The sequence below is a fragment of the Octodon degus genome, unplaced genomic scaffold, assembly GCF_000260255.1.
Source record: "Octodon degus isolate 3935 unplaced genomic scaffold, OctDeg1.0 scaffold00029, whole genome shotgun sequence".
Classification (NCBI taxonomy): Eukaryota; Metazoa; Chordata; class Mammalia; order Rodentia; family Octodontidae; genus Octodon; species Octodon degus.
This window is the reverse complement of record NW_004524605.1, coordinates 1,572,085-1,587,634: the sequence shown is the minus strand read 5'-3', so window position 1 is coordinate 1,587,634 and position 15,550 is coordinate 1,572,085. Positions and strand designations below refer to the sequence as shown.

The window sequence follows — 15,550 nt, the reverse complement described above, 5'->3', positions numbered from 1 at the left end:
CCTGAGGCTTAACGCAGGCTTCTAATTACATGTTTAATTTCTTTAATAGAGACGACGTTACTATTTTCCTCAGATTTTATGTTTTTTCAAGATTTGAAGCTTCCATCTAAATAGATGCAGCTACTGGCATAAAACTGCTCAAAATACCTTCTTACTATATTTTAAGATTCTGTAAGGTGTGTATTAATTGATTTGTACTTTCTTTTTTAAACTTAGTATTCTAGGGATTTTTCAATTCCAAACTATGATTTTTTTTCAAAATATGTTTTTCAGAGAATCAGAATTTGGTTCTTTTGGTTTTCCATACAATAATTGTTTTCTATTTCAATAATTCTACTCTTATGCTTATGATATCCTTCCTCCTACTTCTGATGGATTTAATTTGATGCTGTTTGTCGAATTTCTGAGATATATGCACACAACCATTTTTCAGCCATTTTTCCTAATAAATGCACTAAAAGCTACATTAATCTAATCATTACATTAGCTTATTGGTGAGTTTTGATGTGTCACCACTGCCATTCAATTAAAAATATAGTCCAATTTCTATTGCTGTCTCTTGTTTGACCCATGGAATATTTATAAGTGTACTACTTAATTTCAAACATTTAGGATTTCTTTTCCTATGTGGTCAGGGAATATACTCTGCAGGAGTTTGACCTTTTACATTTTGTTGGGATTTCCTTAGAGTTCAACAGTCTATTTTGATATATTTTCATATGCATCATAAACTGTACATATCCTCTACTGGTTTAGTATAATATTTCTCTCTCTCTCTCTCTCTCTCTCTCTCTCTCTCTCTATCTATCTATCTGTCTCTGTCTTTCATGTTTGTGTAGTTTGAACATTTTTTTAGTTTGAATTTTTATGTAAGAAATCTCTACATTTTTAAAGGCTGACAACTGATTCAAATTTATTTTTTAGAAACCAGGGGACTCAAATAACTCTAAACCCATCCTCAGATGCCATCTAGTGTTCGGGCTTCTGGATTCAGTCCCTGTCTCTTTGGTCACATCTGATCTCCTTCAGTCCCCTGGGAGATGCAGTGTCTTAGATTTATGTCCTAGTGGTTTCTCTGAGCCAGAAGGTCATTAGCAGTGAGCAAAACCCTCGCACAGCTAGGGTGCCCACGGCCACTCCTGCCCCGTGCTTCTCCCCAGCATGGCCCATGCAGCCCACCTTATCTCCTAACCAGCACCTGCGTGGGTGGGGCTTACCTTGCATGCCTGAGGGCCCGAAGTCCTGCCGGGTGAGGAAGATGGCATGGTCGTGGTACTCATCGTGGCCTGTGTCCGGCTTCTGCTGTAGGTAGGCCCAGCGGCAAACATTCTCCAAGCTCTGGGAGGGGTTCCCGATCTCGATGAGGCTCATGGACTGCGGGAGCATGACAGGATAGAGGGTGGTGCTGTGTCAGCTACGTGGGGGTGAGCCAGCTGTTTTGCTGGCTCTGGGCCTCTGGCCCAGGTGACACGAAGCCCCTTCTCAGGACTCATGGACCCCTTTCACTCAGCTCCATTCTGAATGGAAGGTTCCCTGGAGACACTCACCTGCAGGAGTTTCCGTACAAAGTCACTGGACAATTTGCAGGCAACATGTGAAAATGCAGCTCTGGGGTCACCTACACCCCCATCCATTAGTCCACCTCACTTCCGGGAGTCCCTGCATTCTACCAGAGACTTATCCCATGCATGCTCTGGCCAGCAGGCAAATGCATGTGGATCTCACCCAAAGAGTTCAGGGTGCAGGGCAGGTATCGGAAACCCCAGGAGGATGTGCACCCGTGGAGGAAAGGGAGATAGCCTTATATTTTCCCATTAGACGGTACTGAAAAAACAACACAGAGGAAAAGAAAATGCACCTGCTGTGGAGGAGATGTATGCAGAACAGGAGCCAAAGCAGAGCATTTACACAGGAACCATGCAGGGAAGCCACCAGCAGCGGCCCACAGTCCTGGGCACCCACTCTGCAGCTGGCGTTGGCACGCACCACCCAGAAGCACCGTGGAGCTGCCTCCCTGGCGCATGCACCCGGGAAGTGGACAAGATCAGATCTGAACACAGGAGAGTGAAAGCCAAACTCCGCATCCACCCCACACCCTAAACTGCCTCCCCCAGCAAGACGCACACGACTCATCCCCAACCAAGGGCCTGGGAGCAGCGTGCTGGGCCTCTCAAGCCCCTCGGAGCAGGCGTGTTGGGCTTTGCTACGTAGCCCCACCTGGGAAGGAATTCCCTTCCGCGGCGCTGAGAGGCCCTCCCAGAGCCCTGGGCACATTGTTTCTCTCTCAGGATATGCGTGACTACAGAGATGCACAACTGGGCGCATAAGTAAGCAGGAAACCTGAGCACAGCGCCCAGCAGTCTATGCCAGGGTCAACTGACCTCCGATTGAGCATTTCTAGAAGACGCTGCCTCTGTACTGAACACATACAGCCTGAAGATAAATAGGGTGGGCCAGGAATACAGCTCGGTGCACAGTGCCTGCCTAGCAAGGGCAAGGTCCTGAGTCCTGGTACAAAAATAATACAGGATAGAAACTTTTTGCAAGGTATTGGTGCTGTGTCAGGTATCATAAGTCATCTTGGGGTGACATAAACCAGTGATATGCATAGCTTATATGCAAATTCTATACCATTTTGTATAAGGGACTTAGGCATCCAAAGATTTGGGTGTCCTGGGGGTCCCAGGGCCAGTCTCCTCGCCACAGAGGAGTGACTGCGCAGCCACAGCCTTCTCCGTACGTATCAGCAGTGAAGGTGGAGGTAGGGAACTGTGACTGAGTCAGGTAGCTCCAGAAGAAGCCTGAAGCCACAGAAGCGGGTCAGGGCCGAGGAAGGCAAGGCGTGGCTGGGTCGCTGTGTACTCATGTCCGAGAAACGCACGATGCCAGACCAGTTCCCAAGTCCTAAGCACAGAGCAACTGCGGAGACTGTCTCCTGCTCTGGGAAAGGAGACTACTCACTGTAACGGGACAGTAATGAGTCCTAATGGAGCAGGGCTCAAACCAGAGTCCTGTAACTGGCTCTGTCTGGTACAGATGACAGCGTAGGGGAGGTGCACCAGAGCGGGGCACCCCTGCAACTCCCCCCACCCCCATGACCAGGACAGTGCCAGCAGCCCTGGCCAGAGCTGTAAGCAAAAGAGGTCCGAGTTTGCTTCTCTCTCTCACACAGTCCAGCCACGTGGAGATGGTGCGGCACCATCCCGGCATTGCAGCCTGAGTGACAACGTGGTCAGCGCCCTACACTGACCCACAACACAGATACAGCATGAGCAGGAACTGCATCGCTGTTGTTTAAGGCCACTGGGATGTGGAATTTTGTTGTTTCCGCAGCCTCATCTTGGCCACCCTGGCTGATGCTGGAGGAGCAGGGAAAGGGGGCAGAGCCTTGCATTAGATCCAAGCCAGATCTCCACAACTTGTTCCCTGAGGCCCTGCCAGGCGGCATCTACCTCCAGGTACCCTTGCGAGGTCGCAGCTCTGAAGGAGGAGTGAGTCAGAGGGCCTCCTGCCTCGCTGTCAGCAGAGCATCGCGTGCACGTGAGCAATCCTCAAGAGCGAGTCCGACTGGGTCCTGAGTGTGGCCCGGGGGCTGGTGGTGTGACCCTGAGCTTAAGGCTGTCATCCAAATCAAGGGGTCAGCACAGGATGTGTCTCTCCAGCCCAGCGGTCAGGAGCTAACCTGCTCCCAAGCTCCAAGTTCCACTAGTGAGACACGCAGCAGGAGGGGCTGCCCGATGCTCTGTGGGCTGCACGGGCTCTTGCCCGCCCTCGTCTACCTGGACTGCTGGGCAAACGTCCCTTCCTTAGTCTGTCGGGTTCCAGGCTGTGGTGTGGGAAGGCACAGGCATGGGCAGTCCTCGCAGTGCATCTTCCTGGCCACTGTGATGACTCAGGGGCGAACACTCAGCCCAGAAGGCCACGGAGTCGGTGAGGACAGGATGCGGCCTGGTACCACGGAGGAGGCTCCACCCCAAGAGGAGGAGGAGGAGGCTTCCACAGAGCCGAGCAGGGCCTGGGTGGAGGAGGACTCCTGCTGTCTCCAGCAAGCACCTGGGTTCGCCTGCAGCTGCAGCCTGCCTTCTATGGACATTCTTTGTGTGTGTGTGTTTGGTGAGGTTTTCGGTAAGGGACTGCACTCAGCACCTTACACTTGCCAGGCAGGCGCTTGTGCCACTGAGCTATTCCCTACCTAGATATTATCTTTTGTTACATAAAAATTGCCCCAAAATGTATTGCTCCTAAAAACCAAGCATTTATTTTCTCATAGTTTCTGTGGGTAGGACCCCACTCCTTGCCGACTATTAGACGCAGGCTCCTGACCACACCAGGTAGCCCTTTCCACGGGGCAGCATACACACGGCAGTTTGCCCTTTTGGCATAAATGACAAGGAGTGCGTGCCTCAGACAGAAGCCACAGCCTTTTTATAACCCAATCTCAGTCAATCCAGTCAGGAGCAGGTACCACACCAGGGTGTGAATTCTAAGACAGGGGGTCCCTAGAGACTGGCCTGGAGCCTTCTGCCACAGATGCCTCACATATGAAAGCCAGCTCTGAGTTGTGTTATTGTCACTTGCAGCCAGGAGAAACCCAGCAATGCACTGGGGTTGGGGGCACAAAGGCACCTAGCAAGGGCACTAGCTGGCAGATGAACAATGTGGTCTGCTTCAGGGCCAACTAGCACATCCTACAAGGGGAGAGGCGCTCTGACCAAGGCTCAAAAGAGGATTCAAGAGTCAAGTCAGAAAGACACTGTGACATCAGAGCCAAAGAGGAGCAGACACCACACAGGGTCGGAGCCCCAGGCTGAAGCAGGCCGAGGCCATGCGGACAGAGCCTCCATTCCAGGGGTGCTGAAGGATTCTGTGAACCCAAGTGTGCTGGGTGGGCAGGTGCCACGGGGGATGAGAATTGGAGCGGCAGTCTGTGGTGCACAGAGGGACAGGTCGAGGGACACAGAGTGGTGGTTCCTGACAATGATCTAAAGAAAGTGGGGTAAGGAGTGTGAGGACTGTGGCAAACGGAGAAGCGAGGCACGGCTGGAGGAGGCAGTGCCCACCCAGTGCCCACCTATGATTGGTGCGCACAAGCAGAGGCCCAGGGGTGTGGGACGGGATGTCCCAGGTGGCTTGGAGGAGCATGCCCCTCCTGGGCACATGCAGAGCCCTGGAGTGAAGCTGCCTCCCATGCACGCCAGACCGGACGCAGCTGTCAGTCAGCAGCACTCTCTAGATGTTCCCAGGGCCAGCCGGGGCCTCAGCCCCTCTTGGCCACCAAAGTGACCTCACTGCTGTGGCAGGATAATTCACTGAAATATTGATTTGTTCTTGTCTTGCTTTGTTCTTCACCCTTTCCAAGAAGGCAGACAGCCATTCGAGTTCTCCACCTCCCGTGGCATTTGTGCTGCTGAAATGGTCAGTCTGGAATCCGCTTCCGACTTTTGGGGTTCAGGGTGATGCCCCAGGTGAGGGCGTGGGGAGCACTGGAGGATTCGGCTCCAGGCAGGAGGAGCAGCCTCAGCGTGAGGGGAGCCTGGGCAGGCAGGACTTGGGGAAGGGTGGCAGGGCGGAGCAGTGCCATGCAGGCCTTGCTGCTCGATGCGGGGCACCCCACGATGGCGAGGAAGTGGATAGATGGAGTTCAGGCATCCACAGCCTCGACCCCTCGCTGAGGCTTTGCATGACAAGATGTGGGTTGCTGCTTGTCCCCGTGGAGTCCCAGGATATTCAGGCCCTTGCCGTGAAGTGGTACAGCACATGCACAGGATCTGTCCTCTCATGGGCTTTAAACCACCTCTGGTTCACTTATCTCTCACGCAGACTAAATGCTGTGTAGGTGGTGGTTAGGCTGCGTCATGTAGTGTAATCTGCACATGCTCAGTATAGACACAGCGCCCCTCGGTATAGACACAGCGCCCCTGTCCCCTGTGTCTGGTCTGCAGCTGGTTGAGGGTGCTGAAGTAGAGCCATAGATACGGAGGCCACCTGCACCTCCCATCTCTCCTCCCCCATCCCAAGCATGTCAAGGTCTGACCTGTCCTAGGTGAGGGAGCCACAGACCAGGGTCCTTGTCTCACTGGGTCTGAGCACTTCAGAGGCTGCGACCAGACGCTGGTCTTGTGCTCAGCAGTAGGGCAAGGCCGTGTGCATGTTAGCCAGAGTGGCTCCAGCCAGTGAGGAGGGAAGAGACGAACAGGGGACAAGGGACAGCCAGGGCAGTTGCGGGAGTGGCAGGAACCAGAGGTGTCCCAGTGCCAGGGTGATGGGACAGAGGCAGTCTCCACTTGGTCTCCAGCTTTGAAGACAGGTGTCCGTGGATATGGAGTGGCCCAGGACCCAGGTGAAGCAGATGTGGAGGGCTGAATGGGTTGGTCGGGGGGGGGGGGCCTGAAGCCCCCCACATCACCCTCCCTCTCTACCTGGCCCTCCCTCCCCTCGACCCACTCCCCACTGCACGAGAACCACCAGGGGCCTTCCCACAGTGCCTTCCCACAGTGCCCTGAGTCCTAGGACACCTCCCAGGCACAGCTGTTGGGCTCTGGGTCCCAGGAAGGAGGTCTCACCGCAGCAGGGCCCTGAAGTAGAGGTCTGGCACCTCTCAGGTTCTCCCTGCTGCTGGTCAGGGCTAGCAGCCGATCCTGACACCCTGGCAGTGCCTTGTGAGTCACACAGGCTCTAACCTCCTCCCAACCTCCACTACCCAGCCCCCATGGGATCTGTGACCTCCCCAAACCCTGCCACACTGCCCTTGCCACAGGTGTCAGTACCAGGAGTAGGCCCTCCTCCAGGCAAGGAGGAGATGCACCTGCAGTGGTCCCTCCTCACCAATGAGCCATCCCAAGACCCCCGAGGAAACCACAGACAGCACGGAAGCATAAATATCAAGTCTCCTCCTGTGCACCTTCGGGGCCTTCATTCCTCCCCTTCAAGGGAGCACTTTACAGCTTCCCTTTGGCATATCTACGTCACCAGCACTACTAACCCTCCACTTTAGGGCCACTACTAAGTAAAACGAGGGCTCATGGACTATAAGCCCATACTCCAGCGGCAGATGCGATGCCTGAGACAGCTGTGGAGACTAACGGGTGGGTAGCACACACCACAGGGACACACTGCACAAAGCAGCTCCTAGGTTTCCAGGTGGGGTGCAGTGTGATGATGGGGAGACGTCAGCACACTCCTCAGAGCAGCTCGCACTTACTCATGAACTGTTTCTTTCTGGAATTCTCCATCAGTGTTTTCAGGCTGTGGCGGATCATGCGTGACTGAGAAAGTGGAAGGCAGGGGGAGACTGCGATGCTGCTCACCCCTGAGTTTCCTCCCAAAGTAACAAAGATCCAGAGAGGCAGAGGGAGGCACATGTTTCTGCTGGGGAAAATACCCCCGCCCCACCGCCAGCCGCGGCGCCCACCTCCCCATGCCCCCCACCCCCACCCAGCTCGCTAAGATCACCTGGCCTCCTTCTACCAGAAGGGACCTGAGCCCCTGCTGCCCGCTGGCCTCTGCGTTGGCTTCTCAGGAGTCTTAGCGCCAGGCCACCCGTTCTCAGCAATGCTTCAGTGGGGACTTGGGGTGGACACTGCCCGCTCAGACCCCTAAGCCGCCCGGGGGGTCCACCCCAAGACCTGCACACACTCGCTGCCCTAGCCGTGGCGGCCCTGCTCGGAACCGCCCAGTGGGCGACCCCCGCCTGCGCGGGTGCAGTGGTGACTGCGGCCAGTGGGGTCCTGCTTGCTGGCGCTCACGCTCAGCACTGAATGAATGCATGCACGTGGAGAGCGGCTAGGTCGGGAGTAGAGGCGCGGCTGCGGGCCCACAGGAGGAGAGCGCCTGCGGGGGCCTGCAGGGAAGAGGGAAGCCGCAGGCCAGGTCGCAGGGGCGACTCCACGAGCCGCTGAAGCTCCGCTTTGCGCATACCACCTCATCTGAACATATAGCGCCTGCTGCCCCGTTTTCCAGGGACACAGTGCGTCCCACAGTTCTGACGCAGCTCACCCCACGCCCGCAGCTACAGAGGCGCGGGTCCGCGCGAGCCTGTTCGCTGCTTCCACCAGACGAAGGCGGCGCCCCGCGGCCACCAGGTGGCGCTGCTGGCCCGGGAACGCGTCTCGGCGCGGGTGGCGTCGGTCCCGCCCCACGGAACCAGGAGGACCTGCGCAGAAAGTTCTGTTCCCAGTGTGGCCCTTGCTGCCCCCATTGTTTCGGCAGGAATACACTGAATTATTTATGCCCTTCCCTCCTGCAGCTAGGGAGACAAGGAAGCAGGCCGGCAGCCTGGGCCCCCCAACTGGAACCCCAACTGGCAGTTGAGAGGCTCCTGGGCCCAGCCTGATCTCAGGGCAGCGGGAGGATAAGTCACAACCTCTGGGCTCCTCTGGTGCAAATGAGCCCCAGAGCAGCGCTGGCGGCAGCTGAAGTCCCCTGACCCTGTTCGCAGGGGTAACCGTTCCCAGGGTTCCCTGACGCCCTCTTCAGGACGTGGGCACTGATGATGGACTTGTGCAGGGCCAAGCACAGCCTGGTGGGGCAGAGTCGTCCCCTTGCCTGGCAGCCCGCTGGATCGGATCCCAGCCCGTCTTCTAGGCAGAGCTGTCGGTGCAGGGCAGAGGGCACGTACCTGCCGGCACCCTAGGGTCCTGGCTAGCGCCAAGGCCCGATCCTTCTTTGGACCCAGGACTGCCCGTCAGGAGTGACCTCCATCTGCCTTGCACATTTCAGGCTGGAGCTGGGAGCCCGGGCTCAGGAGGCCCAGGGTTGTGTGTGGCTGAGGCAGGAAGGTCTCCACCTCCGGGGCCTGCAGGGCCCCTGACATCTCCTTCCAGACCCTCTCACTGGCCTTCCCAACCCCGGCCAGGCTGCTGCGCTGGGGACTTGGCCCGCTCAAGGTGCCAGGGCCCAGGCCATCTCAGTCTAGCTAAGGCCCAGCCAGGCTGTCTGACCTTTCACCCCGCACACGGAGAAATCCACCAAGCACTGCATTCCGCCTCGCCCTGGCCTTTCCCAGCCAGACACCTTCCGTCTTTCTCCCATTGTCCCAGGTCTCTGATTCTCACTGCTTTGATTCTCATCGTCCTAGGAAATATTTAAAATGAGAACAGCTGAGTAGCTGTGTGGCACCTTCTCTCAGAATCAATTGAAAAGCCAGTTGCTATGCAACCCTGGAGCGTTGCGATGCTCTGCTCCCTGGCTGATGGCATATTGTATAAAATAAGATAATCTCTTTTCTTCTGCTTTTTTTTTCTTTAAGAAACGGAGAAAAATGTTGTTTTAGGAAAAACTTGAGATAACTCAGAGGCTTCTCATAAGCAGGAAGACAAACAACATGTCACTCACACAAGTGCCACCAATTTTATCCCTGCTGGAACCAGAGCCTGGGGACAGGCGAGGGAGCCAGGGAGCGAGGGAGCAGAAGGCGGGAGCTGGCCCATTTCTGTCACAGTTAGGAGAGGATGCAGGGGCCGAGTGCATGTGTGGCCACTCTGCCCAGGACTCGGTCGCGGCCTCACAGGACCGCGTGCACCCTGGCTCTCCTGCTCCCGGCTGCAGCCCCTCTGCTTTTGTCATTCTTCGCTCACGTCGCTGCTCCGCAGGATGCTGAGGCCCCTACAGGGCACCTCGTCCAGATTCATCCTTGCTGAGAGCTGCTCTGGGCCTGGAGCCTTGTGCAGGCAGCTTGATTTTGGCCTCCCTCAGGCAGCACCAGCGAAGCCTGTTCCTTCAGCCGGGTCCCTGGTCCCTTGCTCCAGAGCTCAGCTGGATCAGCACCTGCCCAGCACCTACGCCCACGCCTGCCCGCTGTGTCTGCTTCCTTCACAGCGCTTGCACCACCTCCTTGCCTGCTCCGAGACCTCAGCGGAGCCCCAGTTGCTCCTGGCCCCCAGAACACCCAGGCTGAGCAAGGCTGAGCTTGGAGACCTGGCTCCACCTGCTGTCTTCTCCTGGGCCCATGGGCACCACCCTGAACCTGAACGTGGACCACAGAGTTCCACACAGCCAAGCCTGTGACAAGGACATGGACCTTATCTACATGAGCTAATTACAGAATTAGACATGTTTATCAGCTATTGCATAGAGTGAAATTTATGGAATTTAGTCATAAAAAAGCAAGGTTGGATTTCTATATCATATGCTTTTGCCTTTGTGTCTTCTAATAATTCACTTGAAATGGGTTTAGAGAGGAGCGGTCTGCAGTGGACGGCAGGGGGAGGCCCCCGGTGCTGCGGTGCTCCGGCTGGCTGCGCACCTGGCCCTGGCCCTGCGCGCTCTGCACCCCTCCCCCTGCGTCTGTGCCCCGGGGTGAGAGGCCGCCGCGTTCCCACAACGCCGCTTCTCGAGCCTGCGGCTCGGGCTGTCAGCTTAAGCCACGGCGTCCACAGCAAGCACTGTGCTTCCTGCTCATGTCTGGATCGGGGATGTCCCCCCGAAGGCCTATTGCTGCAGGCGGGGTGCCCGGGGTGTCAAGGTGGGAACGGGCGGCCAGGACCTGCGGCTGAGGGGGCGGAAGGAGCCGGGTCACTGGGCGTGGCCGCAAGGGGACGAGCCCGCCCTTCGCGTCTGGCTCTGCTTCCCGGCCACCCGGGGCGCCGTTTCCTCCGCTCTGCACTTAGGCCGCGATGTACTGGGCCACAACGGCCCGGGCAACAAGAGCATGGGACCATGGGGCGAGACTCCTGAAGCTGCGGCAAAGTAAGCCTTTTCGCCTTTTAAGTTGTTTATCTTGGGGGCGGAAAGCTGCCACCCCACGCGTGCGCGGGGGCAGCTGACTGTGTCAACTTGTTACGAAACACCCAAGTACGCGGAAGCAGCGGCGCCTGGACCGGCCGCCCAGCCCAGGGAGGGCTGTCACCAGAAGGGCGAGAAGGGGACGGAGGAGGCCGGCTCGCTGCTGCTCCTCCAGGGCGCTCTAGGCCTCCAGCCTTCGCTTTGGGCGTCGTCTCCTGGCTGGGGGCGCCGACCCCGCAGCCTCCCAGCGCCCACCCTCAGCCTCTGACACGAGCTCAGGCGCGGCACAACCGGGAGCGCCAGCCCTTCGACTGGATCCTTCAGCTCTGCAGGCGGAGCGCAGGCCGACCCTCGGCATTAAATCTGTTTCTCTTGTAAGCACTGACTCATACACACCGCCGTGACTTTTACGAGGCAGAGCACGAGGCTGCCCCAGCCCTCCCCCACTGTAGGAGGTGCGGGGAGGCGCCCGGTCCCTTCTGTCTTCGTGTAGAGCCAGTATGGAGTTGGGGCATGCGGAGCCCCAGGGGGACGCAGGCAGGCTTAGCCGGGTGCCGGAGTCCAGTTCAACAGCTTTACAAGGATTTTGTTTTTTTAATGTGAATTTACCAGGCATGGTGGCTCATGCCTGTAATCCCAGCACTCAAGAGGCGGAGGCAGGACGATCATTGTGAGTTCGAGACCAGCCTGGGCTACAAAATGAATCAAGGCCAGCCTGAACTGCATAATGAGGCTCTGTCTCAAAAAGACCAAAAAACAGTGAACTAGTTTTTAATGAATTAAAAATACACTCTTTTGCTTGTAAAAACCCTGCCTATCATGATAAAATTAACAATTCCTTAGCCCACGGGCCAGCACTAACTACTGCTGCCGGCTGGCCTGCGCTTTCCAGCCTCTCCTGCACACGGAAGGCGCTCGAAACAGACAGCACGCTGGAAACTGACATCCAGCTTCTCTACAAATAACGAACAAATGGCAAACTCAACTTTTTTACTGTTATCGTTTCCTGACATCTTTGAACATGCTTTGAAAAGGTGATTCACCTGCAGCCTAACATTCTACCAAGAGATTCCTCATGATTCGTTTAACTAGACCTTTGCTATCAGGCAATATTAGTTAATTCCTGTCACCTGCATTTATAAATAAGCACATGGCAATTGTCTTGTCCCCAAATCTGGGTCCACAGCTATGAAAATTGCTTCCGGAGAGAGACTTCGCGATGCAAGAGCACATGCAGACCATGACGAGCTCCCCAGACGCAGTGGCAGACGGGGTCACGTTCCCCCGCAGAAGCAAGTCTACGTATTTACACTGAACCACAAGAGTGGCCCATGCATCCGCTCAAACCAGCAGAAGACACCGCTCCTCATTCCTACAGGGCTGGTGGTTTGAAAGTGGGATCCTCTTTCATTTGTGTATTAGTGAAGTTAGATATCTCTCCACAAGCCTTCTTTCAGCCATTGGTGCTTTTCTGCTATTAACCACGTACCCCTTTCGCCAACTTTGTTTTCCTGATGATGTATAACAGTTCGTCACGTAGTAAGACATCTTTGCCACATTGCAAATGCTTTCCCTGATTAATATTTGCCTTCCTTTCATGTGTATTGAAAGAAGTTGTGGTTTTTAAGTAGCCAAATATATCTGTCTTCCTCCTTACAATTCCTTCTACTAGACTTTTTTTTTTTTTTTTTTTTTGGTGGAACTGGGGCTTGAACTCAGGTCCTTGCTCTTGCCAAGGAAGCACTTACTCCACTGAGCCATCTCCCCGCCCCAATCCTTCTACTAGACTTATGCTTAGCAAGATCTTGACAGTCATTATTTTGTGTGATTTAAGTAGTTGAATGTTATATTGGCTTAGATTTACCATATGATGATTTAGTTAGCTGTTTACTAAATTTATTTCATACTTATTTGTAATGCCTAATAACCATTCCATTTTTATCAAAAATGAAATTATCTGTAGGAGGAGAATTTCAGCTATTTTGCTCAACTGATCTACCTGCTCATGCTTACGCAAATACAAGTATTATCTTAATTATTTTTACTTTACAAGGTATTTGAAGTAATTATCTTTTCATTGTGGGGCTTTTAAGGGTTTCTCAGCCATATTTGGTTGTTTCTAAGTAAACCTTAGAATCCTTCCATCAGATTTCCAGTTCTTAATCTGGGTAGAGCTACCGTTTCTTCTATATCCAGTCTCACCAGAAAGAGCAGCATGTATTTCTTCGTTTATTTTCACTTCCTCCCACCAGGATAAACGTGAAGTTTGCTTTCTGGACTCCCTGCGCTGTCTGGCTAGCACTGCGCCAGGGGTTTCGGTTACTGCAGTGCCGGAGACTTTTCTCTCTCTGTTATACAACCAGGCTGTTGCTGGTTCAAACGTGAGTTACTGCTTTTTGGATAACTACCCTGTGCACTCCTGCACCACGGAATGATGCCACAGCTGGTGACGGACCACACACAGTGGTGCCCCCCGGGCCGCATCACCCAGCGCATCCTGATCACAGCTACCGGATTCTCCACGAGCACCTCCTCAGAATTCGACCCGTCCTGCGGTGACGTCACCAGCCTTCCTTGTTAGCTCCAGCATTTCCCAGTGCCCTGGCAGATCCGCAGCAGCGAACAACTTCAACTTTGTCCTCGCTTTCCCAGTATTAGTTTCATGTCACATGAATGTGTCTAGCGTTCCCACAACCACAGTACTTCCCTAATTCCCAATCTTGCCACGACTGCCTCTTGAAAGCAGCGCTCAAAGCAAGCTGTGCAAAATGCTCCTTGGCAAGGACAAGCGGCCCCAGGTGTGCACAGCGCCTCTGGGAACGCGGCCCCCAGGAACACCTGTTTCCTTTGTTTTGCCAGCAGTATTGGGACCCTCTATTTTCCTGCATAAACATCTATTCACATTCAAAGAATCAGCTGTGTGGAACATGTTTTAGGTAAAAGTGCTTCTTTTTCCATCTTAACTTAAAATTTTGGTTGTCATGCTACCATCTGTCACTCGTTTTCTCAGATTCTTGAAACAAGCTGCTTGCAGCTGCTGTGGAGCCAGCAGCACCGGTCTGCGGAGGAGCCCTGGGCTGCTCCGCTTCTCCTCAGGCTCCAGGCTTCCTGCAGGGCTCCTCATCCCGACCTTTCTGCCCCGCGCCCCAGTTCCTCCTGCACCCATCTCCTCCTGCGCCCCAGCTCCTCTTGCGCCAGTCTTTCCAGTCAGCTCTGTGTCACTGCCATGCAACACCCGCAGTGTATAAACAACTGACTGTATAAGCGAAAGATGTCACCTGGCTGCCCATGCTCCAACTGGGCTCTGCTGAGGCAGCTCGCCACGCAGGAGCCAGAAGGTGCAGGAGCAGGCCCATCCCAGGGCAGCAGAGGGGAGACCTCTTGACCCCGACCTCCAGGGCAGCACCACCTTGGGGACCAAGACTGTAACTCCCTGCGCCCACTGGTCATTGTGCACTGGGAGTCCAAGGGCCTCAGTGACAGCTGCTCAAAGCTGCCTTCCATCGACTTATTCCAAAGGAAAAGCAGTGATCTCTAAAACAAAGACTACATGAAATCCAGAGGAACGCAAGGAGGAAAACTATACGACACCCAAAAACGCGTCACATGGCCTACATAAGCAAACAGGTGAGCTGTTGGAAGCAGACAGGCTTAACTTCCTTTAAAGCCTAAATATTAGGCTGGGCATGGTGGCACACGCCTGTAATCCCAACACTTGAGAGGCTAAGACAGGAGGATCATCTTAGTTCGAGACTAGCTTGGCCTACGTAGCAAGACTGTATGAAAAACAGCGGACCTAAATGTAAAAAGCAGTCGTTCACTTCTGTGAGCAGAATCTTTGCAGATATTTGAGAAAGCTGACGCTAGCCCACCTCTCTCTGTCTGGTATCTGGGAGGCCTGAAAGGTGGGAAGTCTTGAGTAACTCCAGCTAGCTCGGCTGCAGCGGACTTCTCTGCTCAGTGAGCGGGGCAGCTTTCAGCTGTAGATTGCTAACAGCTCTTCGCCTTGTCTATTTGCCATGCACATTTTTTTTAACATAAAAGAAGAAAAATGACCTTTCTCAGCCCTTTCAAAATACAGACTATGTAATTTTTTAAATGTGGAACCAAGAGTAAAAAGAAACTATCATCCTGGGGAAAAAAAAAAAAAAGCTGCCTTCCAAAAGGAGCCAGGGCAGCAGCGGGGTACAGATCCTCTCCCTCCCCACCTCGTCCTGGGCATCGCTGCCTTTCAGCTTGCAGCATGGTCTCCACGTCTAGCCCTCAACTGCGGGGTCCCTCCTGCTTTCCTGACCCTAAGTGGGGAAGGACTGTGCCGTCTCCTCCTCCTCCTCCTCCTCTTCCTCTTCGCTCTCCCCCCATCGCTCCTCCCAACTGGCTCTGTGTCTGATGTCTCCCCTGGCAGTTGGGGACAGCCCTGCCCCTGACTAGCCCAGCACAGCACTTGGCACATAGTCCTTGGAAAAACTGCTTGCTAGCCGGCCAGACTCGAAGCCCAGGCTAGAGGCACAGACGTCCTGACGCGCGTGGCTTCCACGTTCCTGGGGTAAGGCCCGCAGCACCATGGTAGGGCTTTCTCTTTATATATTATTCAGCCACAAGCCTCACATCTTGAATTTTTTGTGTCTTTTTAGAAGTAAGACACTTTGGTACTTTGTCACAGACATGGTACCTTTGGCAGCTCTAGGTGCTTGGGTTACATGGGCTACAAAAATGAATTCAGGCTGGTGTGGTGGTGCACATCTGTGATTCCAGCACTCAGGAGGCTGAGGCAGGAGGACTGCCTGCATTACACGATGAGTTCAAGGCCAGCCTGAACTGCACAGAG

General features: G+C 54.4%; 1 protein-coding gene across 1 annotated transcript in view; it reads right to left on the bottom strand.

Moving 5' to 3' along the window:
- Adamts2 (ADAM metallopeptidase with thrombospondin type 1 motif 2) overlaps nt 1–15,550 on the bottom strand; it is a 261,890-nt gene that overhangs the window by 44,003 nt on the left and 202,337 nt on the right. The window contains exon 9 of the mRNA XM_023713091.1: nt 1,218–1,374. Within this exon, the coding sequence (XP_023568859.1) occupies nt 1,218–1,374 (157 nt within the window). The remainder of the gene's footprint in view (nt 1–1,217; nt 1,375–15,550) is intronic.